At 40.3% G+C, this 16436-nt stretch overlaps 1 protein-coding gene across 3 annotated transcripts in view; it reads left to right on the plus strand.

The window, feature by feature from the left end:
• The first annotated feature begins 276 nt into the window (after positions 1–276).
• The window catches only part of zswim5 (zinc finger, SWIM-type containing 5), a 50842-nt gene continuing 34682 nt past the window's right edge, over positions 277–16436 (plus strand). For 2 of the 3 annotated variants that reach the window (XR_015477446.1, XR_015477447.1), the window contains exon 1: positions 277–793. Coding sequence is in view for 1 of the 3 variants with exons in the window: in NM_001144819.1 (NP_001138291.1) it covers positions 295–793 (499 nt within the window). In the remaining 2 variants the exon portion in view is untranslated. 3 annotated transcript variants of the gene reach the window in all.

Below are 16436 nucleotides of genomic sequence, written 5' to 3' on the forward strand. Positions count from 1 at the left end.
CAAATGGTCTTAGAGGTCGTTTTTGGTTACACTGCAGCAGATCGCTGACTTGTTTTAAGCGCACGGGTTGAAAATAAAGAGGATTGTGAGGCGAACAGTCTGTTTGATCAACACCGTTCCTGTCATTTCAGCGCACACATGCGCATCGCCTCGGTGCAGCGCGTCCTCGCCATTGGCTGGAGAGCGTTTGTTATTGGTAGTGACGTATGAGAAGTGACGACCCTCCCGTTGTGCGGTGCCTCCGTCTGTGCGCTTCAGAGCCGCGGTCCTCGCTTCAGTGTTTATTTGGTTGTCATGGCGGAGGGACGTGGAGAACTATTGCCTCAGCCGCCGCTTCACCTCTCCCTACCCCCGGCCAGCAAGCGTCCGTGTTTGCGTCCCGCTCCTCGAGGACCGGGTCCGGGGCCTGGCCCGGGATTTCCGAACTCTCGTTTCCGTTGCCCGGAATCTCTACTGGACTGCGCTGCGAAGGCCGTCGCGGAGAAATGGGCCTTCGAGAGGGTGGAGGAGCGCTTCGAGCGGATTCCCGAACCGGTTCAACGCCGTATCGTGTATTGGTCGTTCCCGAGGAACGAAAGGGAAATATGTATGTATTCGTCGTTTCAGTGCCGAGTGGCGGGTGAAGAGGGTCCAGTTGTGGGCTCGAGCTCGTCCGTTGGATCTGGTACAGTCCCCGGAGGGGTTACGAACACAACAGGCAGCGCAGGGACCGGGGGTACCGGAGATGGACTGCCTTTCCGCCGGGGAATCCGGCTTTTGGAAACCGGTTGTGTGGACAACGTTTTACAAGTCGGTAAGTTTAACCGTCCGCAGCTTGTTGGAAGTTACATTCGAGATATTTGTTTCACTTTCCAGCAAACGAAGTTTCTTTTTGAAAAAAATGGAAGTGGCCTCGTTTAGAAACAAATATAGTAGTTTTGTTTCTAAATAGCGATTCTCATTGCCTATGAGGGAGAGTTTAAATGCCTGCCGTATTGCGAAAGAAACGGAGCGCACGTTTTAAAAATTAAAGGGCTTCCCTTTGGGCATGTAGCAATGGCTTTAATGTGGAATTCACGGGAATTTGTGGTTATAGTGTTCATTTTTACACTTCGTAAAACGCTTATATGTCCTATAAGTTACACAAGGACACATGGTGATACGAAATAGTTTGTCTTTAAACAATCACACAATGAGCTCTGTCGAAACGGAACATTCTTTCCCAGGTCGCGAGGAAGAAAAGACTACGTTAACGTGCTGGTCACAATGAATCTCTGTTGTAGCACAACGCGTTGTTTTTGTTGCTAACGTTCTTTTTTAAAGTTGTTTTCGGTGAATTATTAGCCATTCTCTGTGTACGTGTGTTTGCTTGACGGTTGTTGGGTCTCTTGATATAATTAAGTCCAGGGTAATCCGCTTGAATCCAAATCCCATATCTTTTGTTTATTTGCTGGTTGGTCAAGACAAAGGACGCGTATTTGCCGTAGTAAAACGAATGATAATACATGTGCATAGACTTTATCTAGCTCCCTGTTGTTTTTTTCGAAGATTTTCTTTTGGTTTAAGCGTCAAAATGAGTAAAAACCGTACTATTCGGCTAAATGTGTCGTTGGGTTGTCCTCGTAGAGGCTACAGCACAATAGCTCAATACCCCCGTCTCATCGGGCTAGTTCTTCTCTGTTAGCCGAATGGCAGTTTTTCGGTATAAAAATATGTTTTTCTAAACCACAGAAGCATGTCACTGCTTTTCAAGCTTCATTTAACGAAACTAAATCGAAAAATTGTGAAACTAACTCGAAAAGGCTTCGGTATTTAGAGCACGAAGGCAGTTTCAATGGCTGCCCAAATGTCTATACATTTTCCTCCCCCACTCGCTTCACTTCAGTAAACATACTGGTAAAACACCATCGTGAAAGAAAGGAAAAAGTGATTTAAAAAAATACGCAGGCCTTTGTTGTTTCCAAAGCACAAAATGATTAATGAAGTGCACATTTTAAGTCGTAAAATTGCACTTCTCTTCTAAGGCCAAATACAGTATTTATACAGTTTGAGGCTTGAGGGTTTAGTTAAGATCAACAAAACCATTCACGATATTAAATATTTAGCCTATATAGCACGTACTAACAGGATAAAGCAGAAAATCAGTCATCTAGAGACCAGCCACAATTTTCCTATAATGTAAGCTTTCTTTTCTTGAAATAGCAGTTACAGGAAGCCCCAAATCTCCAATAATTGTAGGTGTTATGAGAGTAGTGAAAGTATACATATAACTAATTCAATAAAGAAGCCATGATTCATTTATTTTCACAAAGATCCACTGTGTCCCTTTAAAAGGCCAGTGTTAGTGGAAACGTGATAACCTAGCTGTAATGAAATAACATGAGCACTTATTTAGCAACCTTGAAAAGCTCCCTTCACAAGTCAGTGTAACCCCTTTTCCACATGGCATAAAAAAATCCACGTTAGCTAAAGTCATTTTGCGTTTTTAAACTGACAGTATCATTATGTATAGTTTCTGGGCTATTTTGATCACTATTTTCTGTCCATGGCCTAGTATTATAGGTTTATACAATTTTAATAGTGTTCTGTCAAGTGTTTGTTGTTGAAATGTTTAATTTTGATGACAATAGGCGATTGTAGGTGCTATGCGCTTTTGATATCTGCTTGAGATTTTATACATTGTCCCTTTAAGTGTGAGTAAGCACAATCTTTTGAATTGTAGAAGAAACAATGAACAGAACAGATCCCTGATAGATCAGGCATCTGACAGTGAGGGGACGTCACCACTTGATAAGTAAGATAAAGCAGGTTGAATTGCATTCTGTTTTGCTCTGTGGGTGCAGATTGTGTTCTTTTGACAGATACACAAACCACGAACTGGACGTGTGTATCTGATTGGCGAATAACCCAAGACCTTCACCATGAGTAGTCGAAAAAATGTGCCCATGTGGGTGTGTGTCTGCAAGATCCTCTTATGCATGGTTGAATAAACTCTCTTTGTGCCCCTTTTTGTTTTACTGTTAACTCTTAATGTCAGAGTTCAGACTCTTTTAAAACTCCCAAACGCACCACAACAAAATGTTAACCACTTTTAACATTTACTTAGCACGTTAGCCGAAATGCAAGCTCCCAAAGATTCAAACCCAGAACTCACCCTAAGCCAGGCTTACTCCGAAGTTTGCCAGGAAGTTCACAACATAATTTGAACTCTTTCCAGAAGCCATCGCAATAGCGGAACACCCAAGCCTGGGGATGTGCATGATGTTGAATTCATCGTTAGCCTCTGAATGGTCAAATTTTCTGCCCCAAATATTTAGTGGCGGGCAGCTTGTTACAGGAAACTGATTTGATAAGAATAATTAATTCTCACTTATGTTTGTGTAATTCTGCCACCCCACCCTTGCCCACAGCCTCTGTCCTTAGAGTCCTTAGAGAGGAGGTTCTAGCTTTGAGTCAGGCTTGAGGATTATTGGGTCATGCTTTGTTACCCAGCTGTAGAAAACTCCCCTCATTCACAGAAGGGTGGGGGGTTGTCGTTGTGTGTGTGTTTGGGGGGTTGGAGGGTGTTTAAGAGTATAGCTTTTCGCAATGGAGCACAAAGCTGTGATGTGAAGCCTTTACAAAACCTTATTCTGTGTTTAGGAGGCAAAAGTTCGGTGGGATTATGGCTAGAAGAGCCACTGAGAGATTGTTCAGTTTCCTTAGTGCCTCTGTAAAACCCAGGCAAGCTTTGAATTGAGTTATGTTACTCCTCTGCCAAGTGACTCAGAAGACTTCAGGTTGTTTTGGAGAGTTCAACTTTCCTTTTGCCATTGAACACAATGCTATTCACTTTAGAAACGGGCTTTTTCTTTCTCAGACCTTTTGTAATACACACACATAGCAGTATTATAACAGAACAGTGCATTAGTTAGAATCTGTGATCTGCTCTTAAACTGAATCGGTTATGTGGACAAACTAGTAATGGGGTATGTTATTGTTTAAAACTCATGAGAAAGCATTTGGAGAATGGCCGTCATTAAGCATTAGGCCTGTGGCTTCTCTGTGATGTCACTGGGCCTGTTTTTAGCTCTTTGTCTCCTTTGAGTGTTGCCATCATTTTGGTCTTTGTAATCGGGACACATCTCATTCAGCACCATACAAGTTCAACAAGGGACCGCTAATTCTGCTCTATCTTTCATCAGCCGTACAGACAATATTTAATCAAGGTAATTAATTCCATGCCTGCAAGTCTCAAAGAAAATCACTTAAACAAATCTCCTTTTCACACTTATTAGCACTCTTAGTTTTGAAGGACACGGCCATTAAACACTTTTTCCCCCCCTTTGTCTTTATCAAAGGAGGGAAATTAATTTGGAAATGGGGAGAGGGTGGTTCGTCGGCTTGTCAGCTAATCAGCGGCGACTGGAGCAAGGTGAAAAACAACTCGCCGCATTCCAGGACAAAAGACCTGTCAGAGACTTTGATCAGGCCCTCGTTTCCGAGCGCTAAGCTCAGGCTTGATAACATAAAATGGCGCAGTTTCATACACGATTATGTTTTTGAAGGTAAGGCCATAGAAAAACTTGTACATTGCTGTGCTATATGTGTTTTGCACCAAATGTGACGAGTGTTTTTATTCCCTCATTGGATTTGGCACCCACCCAGGGTTTGAAATCAATTGCGACCTTGCCCTCTTTGAATTTTGCCGCAGCCTGCCCCATACCCTGTGATTTTAGTTTATCAGCAATGCACTCCTCAGACTTGGTCCGATCTGCTTTACAGCTGTGTTTGGGGCAATCGGTTTAGTTCAGTGCCTTTGCTTCTGCAAAATGGAGCTCCGATTTTGAGCCAGAGGCAAGGTTTCCGTCCATACTCTACCCACGTGCAGCTGGGCTTGCAGCGTGCACTTGTGTGAGCTCGTCTCCCTGCTGCGGCTTATCTGCATTTTATTGGAACTCAGTGTGTTGCGTGCATATGCACATTCACTCATTATGCATTATTGCCCCTCACAATCCTAGTTGAAAAGTGCTGGCTGTTAAAGGTCCCTTATGATAGCAGCTTTACCTCTTTGATCTCTGCGCACAGGCGGCTGATTATTTTGTCGATATTTCGTCATGAAGTAGTCGCTTTAATGGAACTTTTATGCTTTTATGCACAGGGAGGAGCAGAATATGGCTGGCGAGACTTTAAAGCTCAGATTTACACAAGATACACATGTTTCAAAGCGTTTGGAAGTGCTGTAAACCTTTTTTACTTTATCGCTGAGAGGGATGTGCCCCCTTTCTTTCTCTCTCTCTTTCTCTTCTTTTTTCCTCCCTCCTGCTTGCTTCTCTGTTTGGGTGTCATTGTCAGAGATAGAGGCCGCTGAGAGTTGCTCTTCTTTAAAGAAGGGGCCTCCAGACATGCCTAATAGGGCCTCATTTGGCTGTAATTGCCTAACAAATGTAAGAGAATTCCAGAGGAAACAAAAAGAGAGAAAGGAGAAGGCAAATCAGCCAAGCGAGAACAGAGGAAGGGGGAAAAATTGGTTTGGAGGTGAGATTGCGCAGAGGAAATGGAATCATATACTATGACATGCTATGTTTAGGCAGGCAGAAAATAGAGGACGGCCCCTACCTTCAATTTGTAAAGACGTGGAGGAAAATCCTTACATCTGGGGCTGTAACACTAAACGTGGAGTGCAGGAAACTCAAGCAGCACTCAGGCAGCTACCCTCCCCCACAGAAGGCCTTTCATCCAGCTGAGATTTTGTGTGCGGGGAGTTTTTGTGGCCAGTTCACATGGAAACTTAATTTTCTCAGTCTGGACGAGAGAGGAAGGATAATGTGTATTGGAGATGAGGTCAAATATCCTGCCAGAGGGTGAAAGAAAGAGGCCCAGAGTCTGTGGCAGTTAGCAATGTGCAAACTTCTATGCAAATGTCACATGGGAGGTTGTGGACTTTTTAAAGCCATCACTTCATACGTGTGTTTACTCTAGCCGTTCAAACCCTTCCATTGCAGTTCCTGTTTTAGCTTGACTCGTTGCCAGCCACCAATCACACGAGTGCTCTGAAGGCCCCACCATTAGTACTGTGTGCTTTAAAGGTCTCTGTGTGATTTGTATTGATTCTGAAGCCATTTTTTCCCCATTATTTAATTCTGCGTATTGAATAGCTTCATTTTATGCTATTGATTTGTACCTGTCTGTTTTAAAAAACCTTTACTTTTTAGTCGCTTTCTGCTTAAATCACAGTTATCACTGACTCCTCATGATTTTAAATTTTTTATTGAAAAACTAACATTTTATTTATCCTCATGTCGGTTAGTGGGTAGTAGCGTATCAATTTACTTTTATTGATTAAAAGGTTAGGATTTTTAGTCTCTCTCTCTGTGAATATCATGCTGTGTTTACTTGAAGGCATACATAAAATAAGGATTGATAATTAATAATAATGGTACGTGTATTTATTTAAAATTATTTTAAGAAAGAGGTTTAATAGAATAAAAAAATCAGGAAAAAAAGATAAAACACCACATGAATTTATTTGTAAGATTCTAGGCACCACCTTGCTGTAATTTTACAGCCTTTATAAGTATATTTGCACAAAGACGGTGGAAGTCTGTCTGACCATGCATATTTATTCAGCTGCGAGCAGGATCTGGTTGTTTGGATCACTTATTGGGTTGACTGGTTCAAAGGTCAGATTTGATCTGATTAAAATACCATTAATTGGTACCAGAAGTTGCATTTTTAGGTTTAGACTTCTGAGAACAAACAAAAAACTTGAGATTTGCTAAACAAAGCATACAGAGCATGTGGACCTCAAGTTGCCTTTGCACAGATTTCTACAATCTAGCACAGCCTACATCCATTATTTTTGCATTTAATTATTTGTCTCAAGTGGGCCTTGGAAGGTCTAGCAGGGGTCTTTAAAGGACTGATGGGTCTTTGAGCTTAAAGCTCCGAAGTATGTGAATTCTCTACTTCAAACACCTTCACACCACTAACGGAGGTGCCTTTTGTTCTTGCCTTTTCCCTCCACTTTCAAAAGAGGATGAGCACCAGTTTTCACTTTTTTTTCCATAGGGTGGAATGACTGAGTTATGCTAATTTGCCACAGTCATTTTCTGTTTGCCTGAATAAACATTAATTCCCTCTAAAGCTTAAATACACATCAGCAAGATGGATTGTCAGAGCTCTTGATGTGGACATTGGAATAGGCACGGGCAGGTATACGATTCTGACAGTATGATAGCCTTGGATAAAAATATCATGGTTTCACAATATTTTTATTAGTGCTCTAAAATATAATATTTTTAAATGTCTGTGGCTATGTCAGAAATTGCATACTTCCATACTATATAGTATGCTAAAAACAGTATGTGATCCGAGTAATATGTCCGAATTCATAGAAATCGTAAGAAGTACCCGAATGACCTACTATTTCCGGCAAGATTCTGAAGTGCGCATCCGATGGACACTATGCTATCTCATGATGAACCGCGAGAGAATTCATGATTGAGAGTGAAGCGGATGTGTCATGTGATTGTGATAAAATGGTTGATGTACTAAGTCTGAGCTCCATTCATACAAAGTCATACTTTTTTTTTTTTTTTTTTTTATCAGTCGAGTAATACATTTAAATTCAAATGCAGTACCTCCTGAGCAGTAGGCGATTTTGGACACAGCCAATATATTATATTTTAAGAAACATTTAAAATATTTTGGAGCTGTAAACATGTTGGGCTAAATAATTTAAACAAATCATAGACTTTTGCTGTTTTCATTAGTTTATACAACACAGATTTCTTTACAATTTACACTTATACTTTGGATATCTTTTCTGATGGAGATACTGTTGTCCTAAAAACAACAACCACCAAACAAAAAACGTAATAAAAAAAATCTTACACTTACCTTGGGAACGGTAAAACAGAACTGTTTGGCCGTTTTAAAACCTTGACTTTTGTAAATCGTGGGAAACCTTAAAAACCGTTATCGTCCCATGCCTACATGGAAATATCTTTTAACTGATGAACTGACTCAAACATTGTATTTTTGTTTGTTTTTATAGTACGTTCTATATTGAAGATTTATTGTGATTATCGCATTGCAAGGTCAGTACATGATTCAAAAGTAAACTACAGTAGTATATTGTGTCTTTTGTCCTAATCTCTCTGGACTTTTTCTCTGGTTTCGTGACTCAAAGCTTTGACCTCTCTTTGACTTACAAAGTACTGTGACTTTGCATATCTTGCGGAAAACATGACTCTTGTTCTTGCGTTTTCCCCAGCATATCAGTTCTGAAACATCCTGCCTCCCCCTTAAGTAACCGAAGTGAATAGTGCAAGGCTGATCTAAGTGGTTAACACTGAAAAAGAAAACAAAACGTATGATGCAGTACATCAGAGAGAGCGAGATGACTTTCACAAGAACATCTTCCTCCACCTCAAGATCACTGCTGGTGTTTAGCACGCTATGTTCTCCGACATGTGATCAGAATGGAAGAAAATGGGCATGTTCATGCTGTTGCAGATGGCTGCGCTCTCTATTATGGTTGATTACCATCAAGTATTTCCATCCCCATTCTCTCTGTCAATCATTACTCTTATATGAGGGACAAAAATGGTTTGGCTACTGAATAATACAAGGAGTATTCATTAGCCAGCCTTGAATTTGTACGCCCAAATCATGCGAACAGGACCACCTCTCTTTTTTTCAACCTTAAAAAGAATTTCTTGATGAAATATTGATAGCTCCTTTTTCAAAGCAGGGTTTGCAGGAAGGCGTCACATGCTGATCTTGGTGCCCTGGATATGTGTCCACAATATAAATATCAATGGCCTTCTGACTCCCCCTCTCCCTGCCTACTGGCTTCTTTTTCAATATAGCCTAATGACAGGCCTATGTTTCCCTGCAGTGGCTGTGCTGATATGGCCCATTAGGCACCGGTTTCTCGCAGGCAGCTGAGTGAACAGATGACTGCAGGAAAATGGTTGGAGGAGAGAGGGGGAAAACGACAGAACTAAAAGGCAAATATGAAAGGCAGAGTAAATAACCAACCTGTCATCCCCTGCTCCCCACCTCCCCAGCCGCCCTCCTCTGGAGGGCAAGAGAGACATGTGAAAGAGCGAGAGAGAAAAAGAGAAGCACCTCATTAGTCTTCCAGCCCTCCCTGACTCTGGGACTGACAGTGAACACGTCAGTGCAGCAGCAGACATGCAAACATGCAGAGATGGGGCTACCCCGTCCCCTCCCTTCCACTCGTACTCCAAACATGATTAATGTGCGCAACAGCCGTGGGGCCATACGTCTGCATGGCTCCTCCCTGAACCACATGTTCTGAAGAGCTCTAGCCCTCCACATCCTCCTCTGGATGCCCGCACCCTACTTCTGGCAGACTCACAGACAAGGTCCTGAAATCTAATTCACTATGCCCTGTGCTCTGGGACCCAGAAGTTTGACTTCTGCACTGTTCAGCAGAAATAACATTTCAGATAATTGGTTTTAGTCTCTCTAACCCCAATAGAAAGCTACAACATCGGTGCTAGATCAATTGATTCACTCGGGGCTTCTTATATATCGAATGCAAGCACTCCAAAGAACTTGGGCTACGTAGTGTGTGGGCAATCGGCGGTTTCCAGGTCATATTCGAACACCTGACTTTGCTGAGGTCCAACGCAGAAGTCATGTGCTGGAAAGAAAACAATGCAATGAATAGGCTTGGCTCTTGTGTAGGCAGAGGGGGGAGAATATGTGCTCTTCAATGGGGGATTGTGGTACTTGTCATGGTGTAACAGGATCAGTTCGCCCTCCACCCTAGAGCGCAGAGGGCAGCCATTGTTACGCTGTAGGAGAAAGGCAGCGGGGGCCGTCGACCCGGGCCGAGCTCGTCTTGTGGGGGTGATGTCCTCTGAGCCCTATACCAGAGACAAACGCAGAGGACACTTTTCTTGTCATTCTCAGAGGTCACTAGGGAAGACAAGTAAAGCTAATCAGAAACCAAGAAATGAGCAGGGATTAAAATACTTGAATGTAATGTTTTCACGTTTATCATCCTTGAGTAATGCACTTTTCAAGGGGATCCATGATGCCTCTTCAGATAAACATGTCCATCAGTACACCACAGTCACTTCTTAAGTATCTCATGAGCAACTTTTCAGCCGCCTTTTGATTTTAAATTCAAATTTTTTTGCCTAGTATAATTTCTCCTCAGAAGGAAGGAACACTAAGCACTTTTTGTGCTGTGGTAGCAGAAAAAGGCAGGCGGCGTCAGAAAGTGTAAATCAGAGTTGAAAGCGCGCTGCCTTATCTGCTGGATAAAACCAGTCTGCAACAATAGCATTAAAGCACAACTCATAAAAGCCACAATTAAATACTATCTGATCTGATTCTGTTCGAAAGACATCTTTTTTCCTTTCTTCTACTTCATGTATAATGAACACCCTCCACTTTAGTTGGAAGACATGAAATCACCAGGATAATTGGAAAATAGATGGAAAGACTTGAACTTTTATAGTTGCTGCATAGCAAAGTGTTGAAAGCAACGTATAGATGAAGCAGATTTGCATCAAAGTGGGATATATGAATATTATTTATGTTGTGTGATTTTTTTTTTTTATTTATATTTAAGGGGGTGCTCCACTACGAGATCATAATTTAAACTTTACGTCTAATGTAGCTGTGTGAACACAAACAACATCTCTGAATGTATGACGCTCAAAGTTCAAAGCAAAGGGAGACATTGGACGTTTTTTGCTCATGTTTTCCGTCGCGGTTTAACACCTTGTGACCAAATAAAGGGCGCCAATGTAATCGTGCACACCAACGCGCAAAACGCCAGGCGTAAAAGCATAATTTTTTAAAGAAACGCCTCATGCTGTTTTTTTTAGGTTTGACGCATTGCTTCAAAACCTTTTCCTCCAATCAGATTGGCACTTTTATTCACGTCCACAGAAATAAAGCGCACATTAAAGAAGATGCCCAGAGACGCTATAAACGTGGAGCTGCTTATTGGTCTATGAACAATTAATCATTTCTTCATCACTAGAGCTGGAGCTGCAACTTGAACCATCCATGCTTGTTTGAGTCACCAGTAACTTTAACAACAATCGGTGAACTTCCTCTCTTCCTCTTCTTCTGTGTTATAAGCAGGGTGTCAGAAGCTTAAAGTTGTGTAGCTTAAAATTGTGATGTAATGCCAAGGAGTGATTTTTGCATACTCTTCTGCTTGACACCAGTGAATATCGCTTGGGTTTGAATCCGGAAAAACGTCTTGTAAAACGTTGACGATAAATGCAAATGAAAAGTGTTCCATGTGTACGAGCCTTTAGCTTAGTGAAGCTTACAGTGAAAGAACTTTGGGGACTACGAAAAAATACATCCGGGTTAATGATGTCATAAACCCTTCAGGTTACACACATGCACCCCACACAGTCAAGGGGCGTGGTAGAGCTGCACAATTAAAAAGATCGCGATCTCGATTCGACCCCCTAGACAATCTTAATCCAGCATTTCTACAATTCTGTCAATCATCTTTTCAAGTTCAGGAGAGAAGCAATGGTGGCCGCACAAGTCTTCACATTGTTTTATATACTTTGTTCAGCAACGTGGACACCTCCAAATAGTGTTGAAAGAGTCACATGCTGTATTTATAAGATACAATTCACTCCAAAAATGTCATTTCTGTCTTCATGTAATGTATACGCGACCGCAAAATCACACAGACAGGATGGGCGCACGCGCGCGCTTACGAATGAAAAGCCTAAAAAGTATCTAAAACCAACCGAAATACAAAAATACCCACCCAGTCATCTGTATTCGCGAAAATCACAGCAGTGACAGATTTTAAGCAGGATATTACAGATTGTAAGCATATGTCTCAAACACAATTCAACACCAGAATTATCATCAGCATTAATGACCAGGACAAATCTAAAGTCTGTTCAAGTCCACCATTCCAAATCTATACAAAATTTAACATTTTGACCAACAGTAGAGGTATACAAAACTTATTGCTGTTTTACCAAATCCTTGTGAATAACATTTATTATAGCCCACTTATATTATTTTATATCTACAGAATTGTGAGAAATCGTGATCTTTTTTCAAGGCAAAAAAAATGCGATTCTCATTTTAGCCAGAATCGTGCAGCCCTAGGGCGTGGCCAGAGGCACTGTAATCTTATAACATAGATGCTTTTTGGTGATGTGGAGCTGATCTGCTGTGAATCACAGAACATTATTAAGCCAACCAATTAGAGCCTTCTCTAGGTCTTCAGAGGAATTAGAAAATATGACAGTCATTTTTATGTTAACTGAGTAGCTGTATATAATCAAAGTAGGATATATGAAAAATGTGATTTTCTACAAATAAAGCATGAGCACACATTGCTTTGCACCCCATAAACACAACCCAGCCTTAAAAATACACTCTGGACCACATCTTTAAAGTTGACCTTTAGATTTGTTTAATATTTTTTCGTAGTAATTTCTGTAAGAGATTCTTTTTCATTATTGTATTTCTGACAACTTTGCTTTAATTTTTTAATTTGTTCTTTTTGTTGCTCAAACTTTTTTTTTCTATTTTTAATTAGCTTTTCATGTAATAATAATTTATTTCTGATGTCTTGCTAGTACATTTTATTTCTGAGCAATTCCAGCATTATGGATGTAACATTTGCAATAAAAATTTCGAACTGACATAGGTCCGTATATGTTAACATTGTATTTAAAACAACTGTTTGTATTTTACAAAAAAACTAACCACAGAGATAAGGAATCAGAAAAAAAAAACAACCTGTACATTTTTTATAGTTTAAATGAGGAAAATATACATGCATTTTGGATGTGACCAAAAAGTGTAAATTTACCGTCTACAACATACTTAATAGAAAATCTATGAATTAAACTGCACAAACCAAAAGAAATAATGACACTTGTGTGACTTTGGTAAACCAAATATGATAGTTTGAAAACATTGACACAGACATTTTGAGTATTTTTAAAGTACTTTAAAATACTTGCTTACACACAAAAAAAAAAACGCAGAAACAGTTTTGCCATTTTAGTGAAAACCTAATTGTTTTTCATGGCAAGGTTATCATTTGCATGGAGTTGTTCTTCTGTCTTTATATTTGATTTCATTTAATATTTATTGATTTGGGTTCAATTAACAATAAAACCTCTGATTAGTGCACAAATGAATTTGTTCCACCATTTCTGTTAAGGCACTGCTGTAGCATAAATTCTAATTGATATAATAACGCTAATACTTGCAGCATTTGATTCGCGAATCGGTTGTTTGCTCTCAGCCTCCCTCATGTTGACTTCAGATATTGACATTGAGCTGGTGGCGCAGCATTACCTTCTTTATAAAACTATTACCATTCTAAAGATATTACAGAGTAATGGATTTGTCTTGCTGTATTTTGAGCTAGCCAATCTGGGCCTGTATTGAAGCACCCGGTGCACAATTTGTTTTCATCAGCAGTAAATGGTGGATCATTGTGGCCGTGACGGGAAAGCACAAAGACCAGCTAATGAAAGGCAATGGCTGTGGCCCCGGTCTCATCACCACTCACTGCGCTCATGGATGAAAACAGGTGTCCTCTTGGGGCTGGGGTTTCATTTAAAGAGGGATTTTAAAGGAATATTCATGACAGCTATCCTTCATCGGGTGGGTGATGGGAAGAACAGAAGTAAGAGGGGGAGAGAGAAAACGTCAGTGGGGTAAATCAACCAGTGATTGAAGAGGCCTGTCTGGGATAATTCAGTTTGATTGGAGTCTCGGTCTCTCATTACCATTCCAGATTCAACAGGGAGACGCCCCTCAGTCCCCACTTCAGCAGGCTCATCTCTTCGCTGAAGATGACAATGCCGTAGTGCAGTGGCTGAAATGAACAGGAGCCCTGTAGTATGTGGCTCAGTGTTACTCTTCGCAATGTGAAGGCCACTTATAACACCTCAGGCTAGTTATTTTTTGTCACAGATTGGAAACTTTTACTCTTGTGATGAAAAGGACAAATTATTAGACGCTACAAACGGTTTCTGGTTGAGTCATAGTTTGTAGGGTATAGAAAATCCTCTGCTGCATACTTTCATACTGTATATTATATGAAAACCAGTAGATGAAAAGTGCCTGGATTGCCTACTACTACTAGTAAGAATTTGTATTGAGCATCCAATAGGCTACGTGAGATGATTTATGAATAGGAGTGAAGCAACTCAACCGATTGGTCCAGATCCAATTACATGATCAGAAATTGGGCCCGGTCACGCGGTTTCTCAATTAGAATCGAAAACTCCCGATTAGGACTCTATTACATCAGACCCCCCCTCCCTTTTTTTTTTTTTTTTAAATATTAATATTTTTTATATTATAAAAAAATATATATGTGTATTTACAATATTAGGTAGCCTACTGTGTCAGGTGTGTAATCTGAAACAATGACAATAACACAAATCATCAAGGTAAAGCTTTTTTTATTTCGGTTTCCTGTTAAAACGACCTGAAACGATAGGGATTAAACCAATTCACCTAAGACATGGATTGTCGTAAAGCTCGTCAATGGCAAGGAAGCATTTTCTCTCGTTAACTGCAGGAAAAGATTTAAATGAAATAATTTATCGATTTGACGCACACCATAATACCAGCCATACATATAAAGTACAAATAATCCTTCAATCGGTCTCGTCCAAAGGCCATCACCCTTGAACCAATCTCATCTCCACCTGTCTGTTCCACTGCTCCGTTTGCTTCAACTTTCTTTTGCAGTCTGAAGCACATCAAATGCACAAAACACTTAATTCGCGCTACAAGATGTCTATATTTCATCTTTGCTATGACTTCAGATGTAAATCACTTGCGCTTACTGCACAAGCTGAACACTCTCCCGCCCCATATCCCATGTAATGTAATGATTGTGAGGCCGCAGCGGAAGTGGGATGTAATTTTTCAAGAAACACTCAAATACATCACATGCGCTGCGTATGCAATGTCTATAAGTCATGTAAAACATAAAAAAAAATTGCAAACTGAAATAAATATAATTTGATTATATGGTTTGGAATCTGATGTTTGATGAGATTATTTATTTTTTTTTTTACTTTTTGTTGATTATGCGTTAGATTCAGCGATCACTGAATTGTGGAAAACTAGGTGGTCTGATATATGGTTAAATACCGGCAAAGTAGAACACGGAAGCAGCTTGAAGCAGAAAGTGCGAGTATGTCTGCGGTCTGGAGGTATTATAAAGTTGATGTCGACAACATTGCCATAGCAAACTGTGATAAATCGCGTAATCAAGTAATCTTGGGATTGCCTGTCGGGTATTTTAAATTGAGGTGCTTATTTGTTTTTATATTAGATTTTTTTTTATATTACTGTTGCACTAAAGTCCAAAAGTGAAGAATTGGTGTTAATTATTACTTGATTGTTCAAGCTGCCTCACAGAAGTGCTCTGTTTGCTAACAGAGTTGTTGAATGTTAAAATAAGGTGAATTAAAAAAATAATAATAAGGAGCATTCTGGATCTGTTTCTTCGTTCTTCTTTATTTGTTTTTTAATGTTTTATAGAAGTATTAGATCAAAATCAAATGACTCAAAAAAAACCTGATCGTGACATCCCTATGTAGTACATCCAAATTGTGTTCATGCTCCTCACATTAATCATTACATAGAACATACATTTCTAATGGTCATGAAGTAAGTTCAAATTCTTGAATATTAGGTGATACCGGACACAACTCTGGGCACAAATAAAGACATTCAACAACCCAATGGCTTAGCTTAGAGAATGCTTCATTACATTGAGTCAGAGCTCTTAAGGTTTGGTGTTTACTTCTATTGCTTTTGAAGGAACCTGGTTTCAATTTGCTGCCTGCACAGGAAGTCAAGATCATAATGCTTGCTCATGTGCCGACAACAATTTCCTTTGTGGCTCGAGACCACATTATCTTCACCTGTGTCATAGTTTTATATGTTTTGGCCTCTTTTAAAGGATGTATGTTTTGTTTTAGACCCCATTTAGCACCTGGCATATCTGTAGTCACTATTTGAAATGTCTAACCTGTCATGAACATTAGCCTGCATTGTCTTCCCAGAAGGCAAAGCTAATTCTGCCATCCTTGGTGAACCGAGGAGGTTAGCGCTACACTTGATTACAAAAAGCACTGTTCTGGGAACTCCCTAAGGGTGAACAGCTATTGGACCGTGTCACCAGGACCCTTCAATTGTCCAATCCCACCCTTCACCCCTAGGCACTCTGTTTTAATTAAAAAACAACTCTAGCAGTGTAGATCTTGTGTTGCTGTCATAGAGCGGTGCTTTAGCTTAGCTTGTAGCCCCTTTTGTTAAGTACCAAAATACCTTCATAGTCACATCACTTACCCAGGATGCTGCAGGCCTCAACTACTGTCAAATCAAAACCAGCTTGAGTTGAAGTAGTCATTCCTCATTCTATTCCTTATCCCTTTCATGTAGTTCCTGCTTTT

The sequence above is a fragment of the Danio rerio genome, chromosome 2 (assembly GCF_052040795.2).
Source record: "Danio rerio strain M-AB ecotype USA chromosome 2, GRCz13ab, whole genome shotgun sequence".
NCBI lineage: Eukaryota > Metazoa > Chordata > Actinopteri > Cypriniformes > Danionidae > Danio > Danio rerio.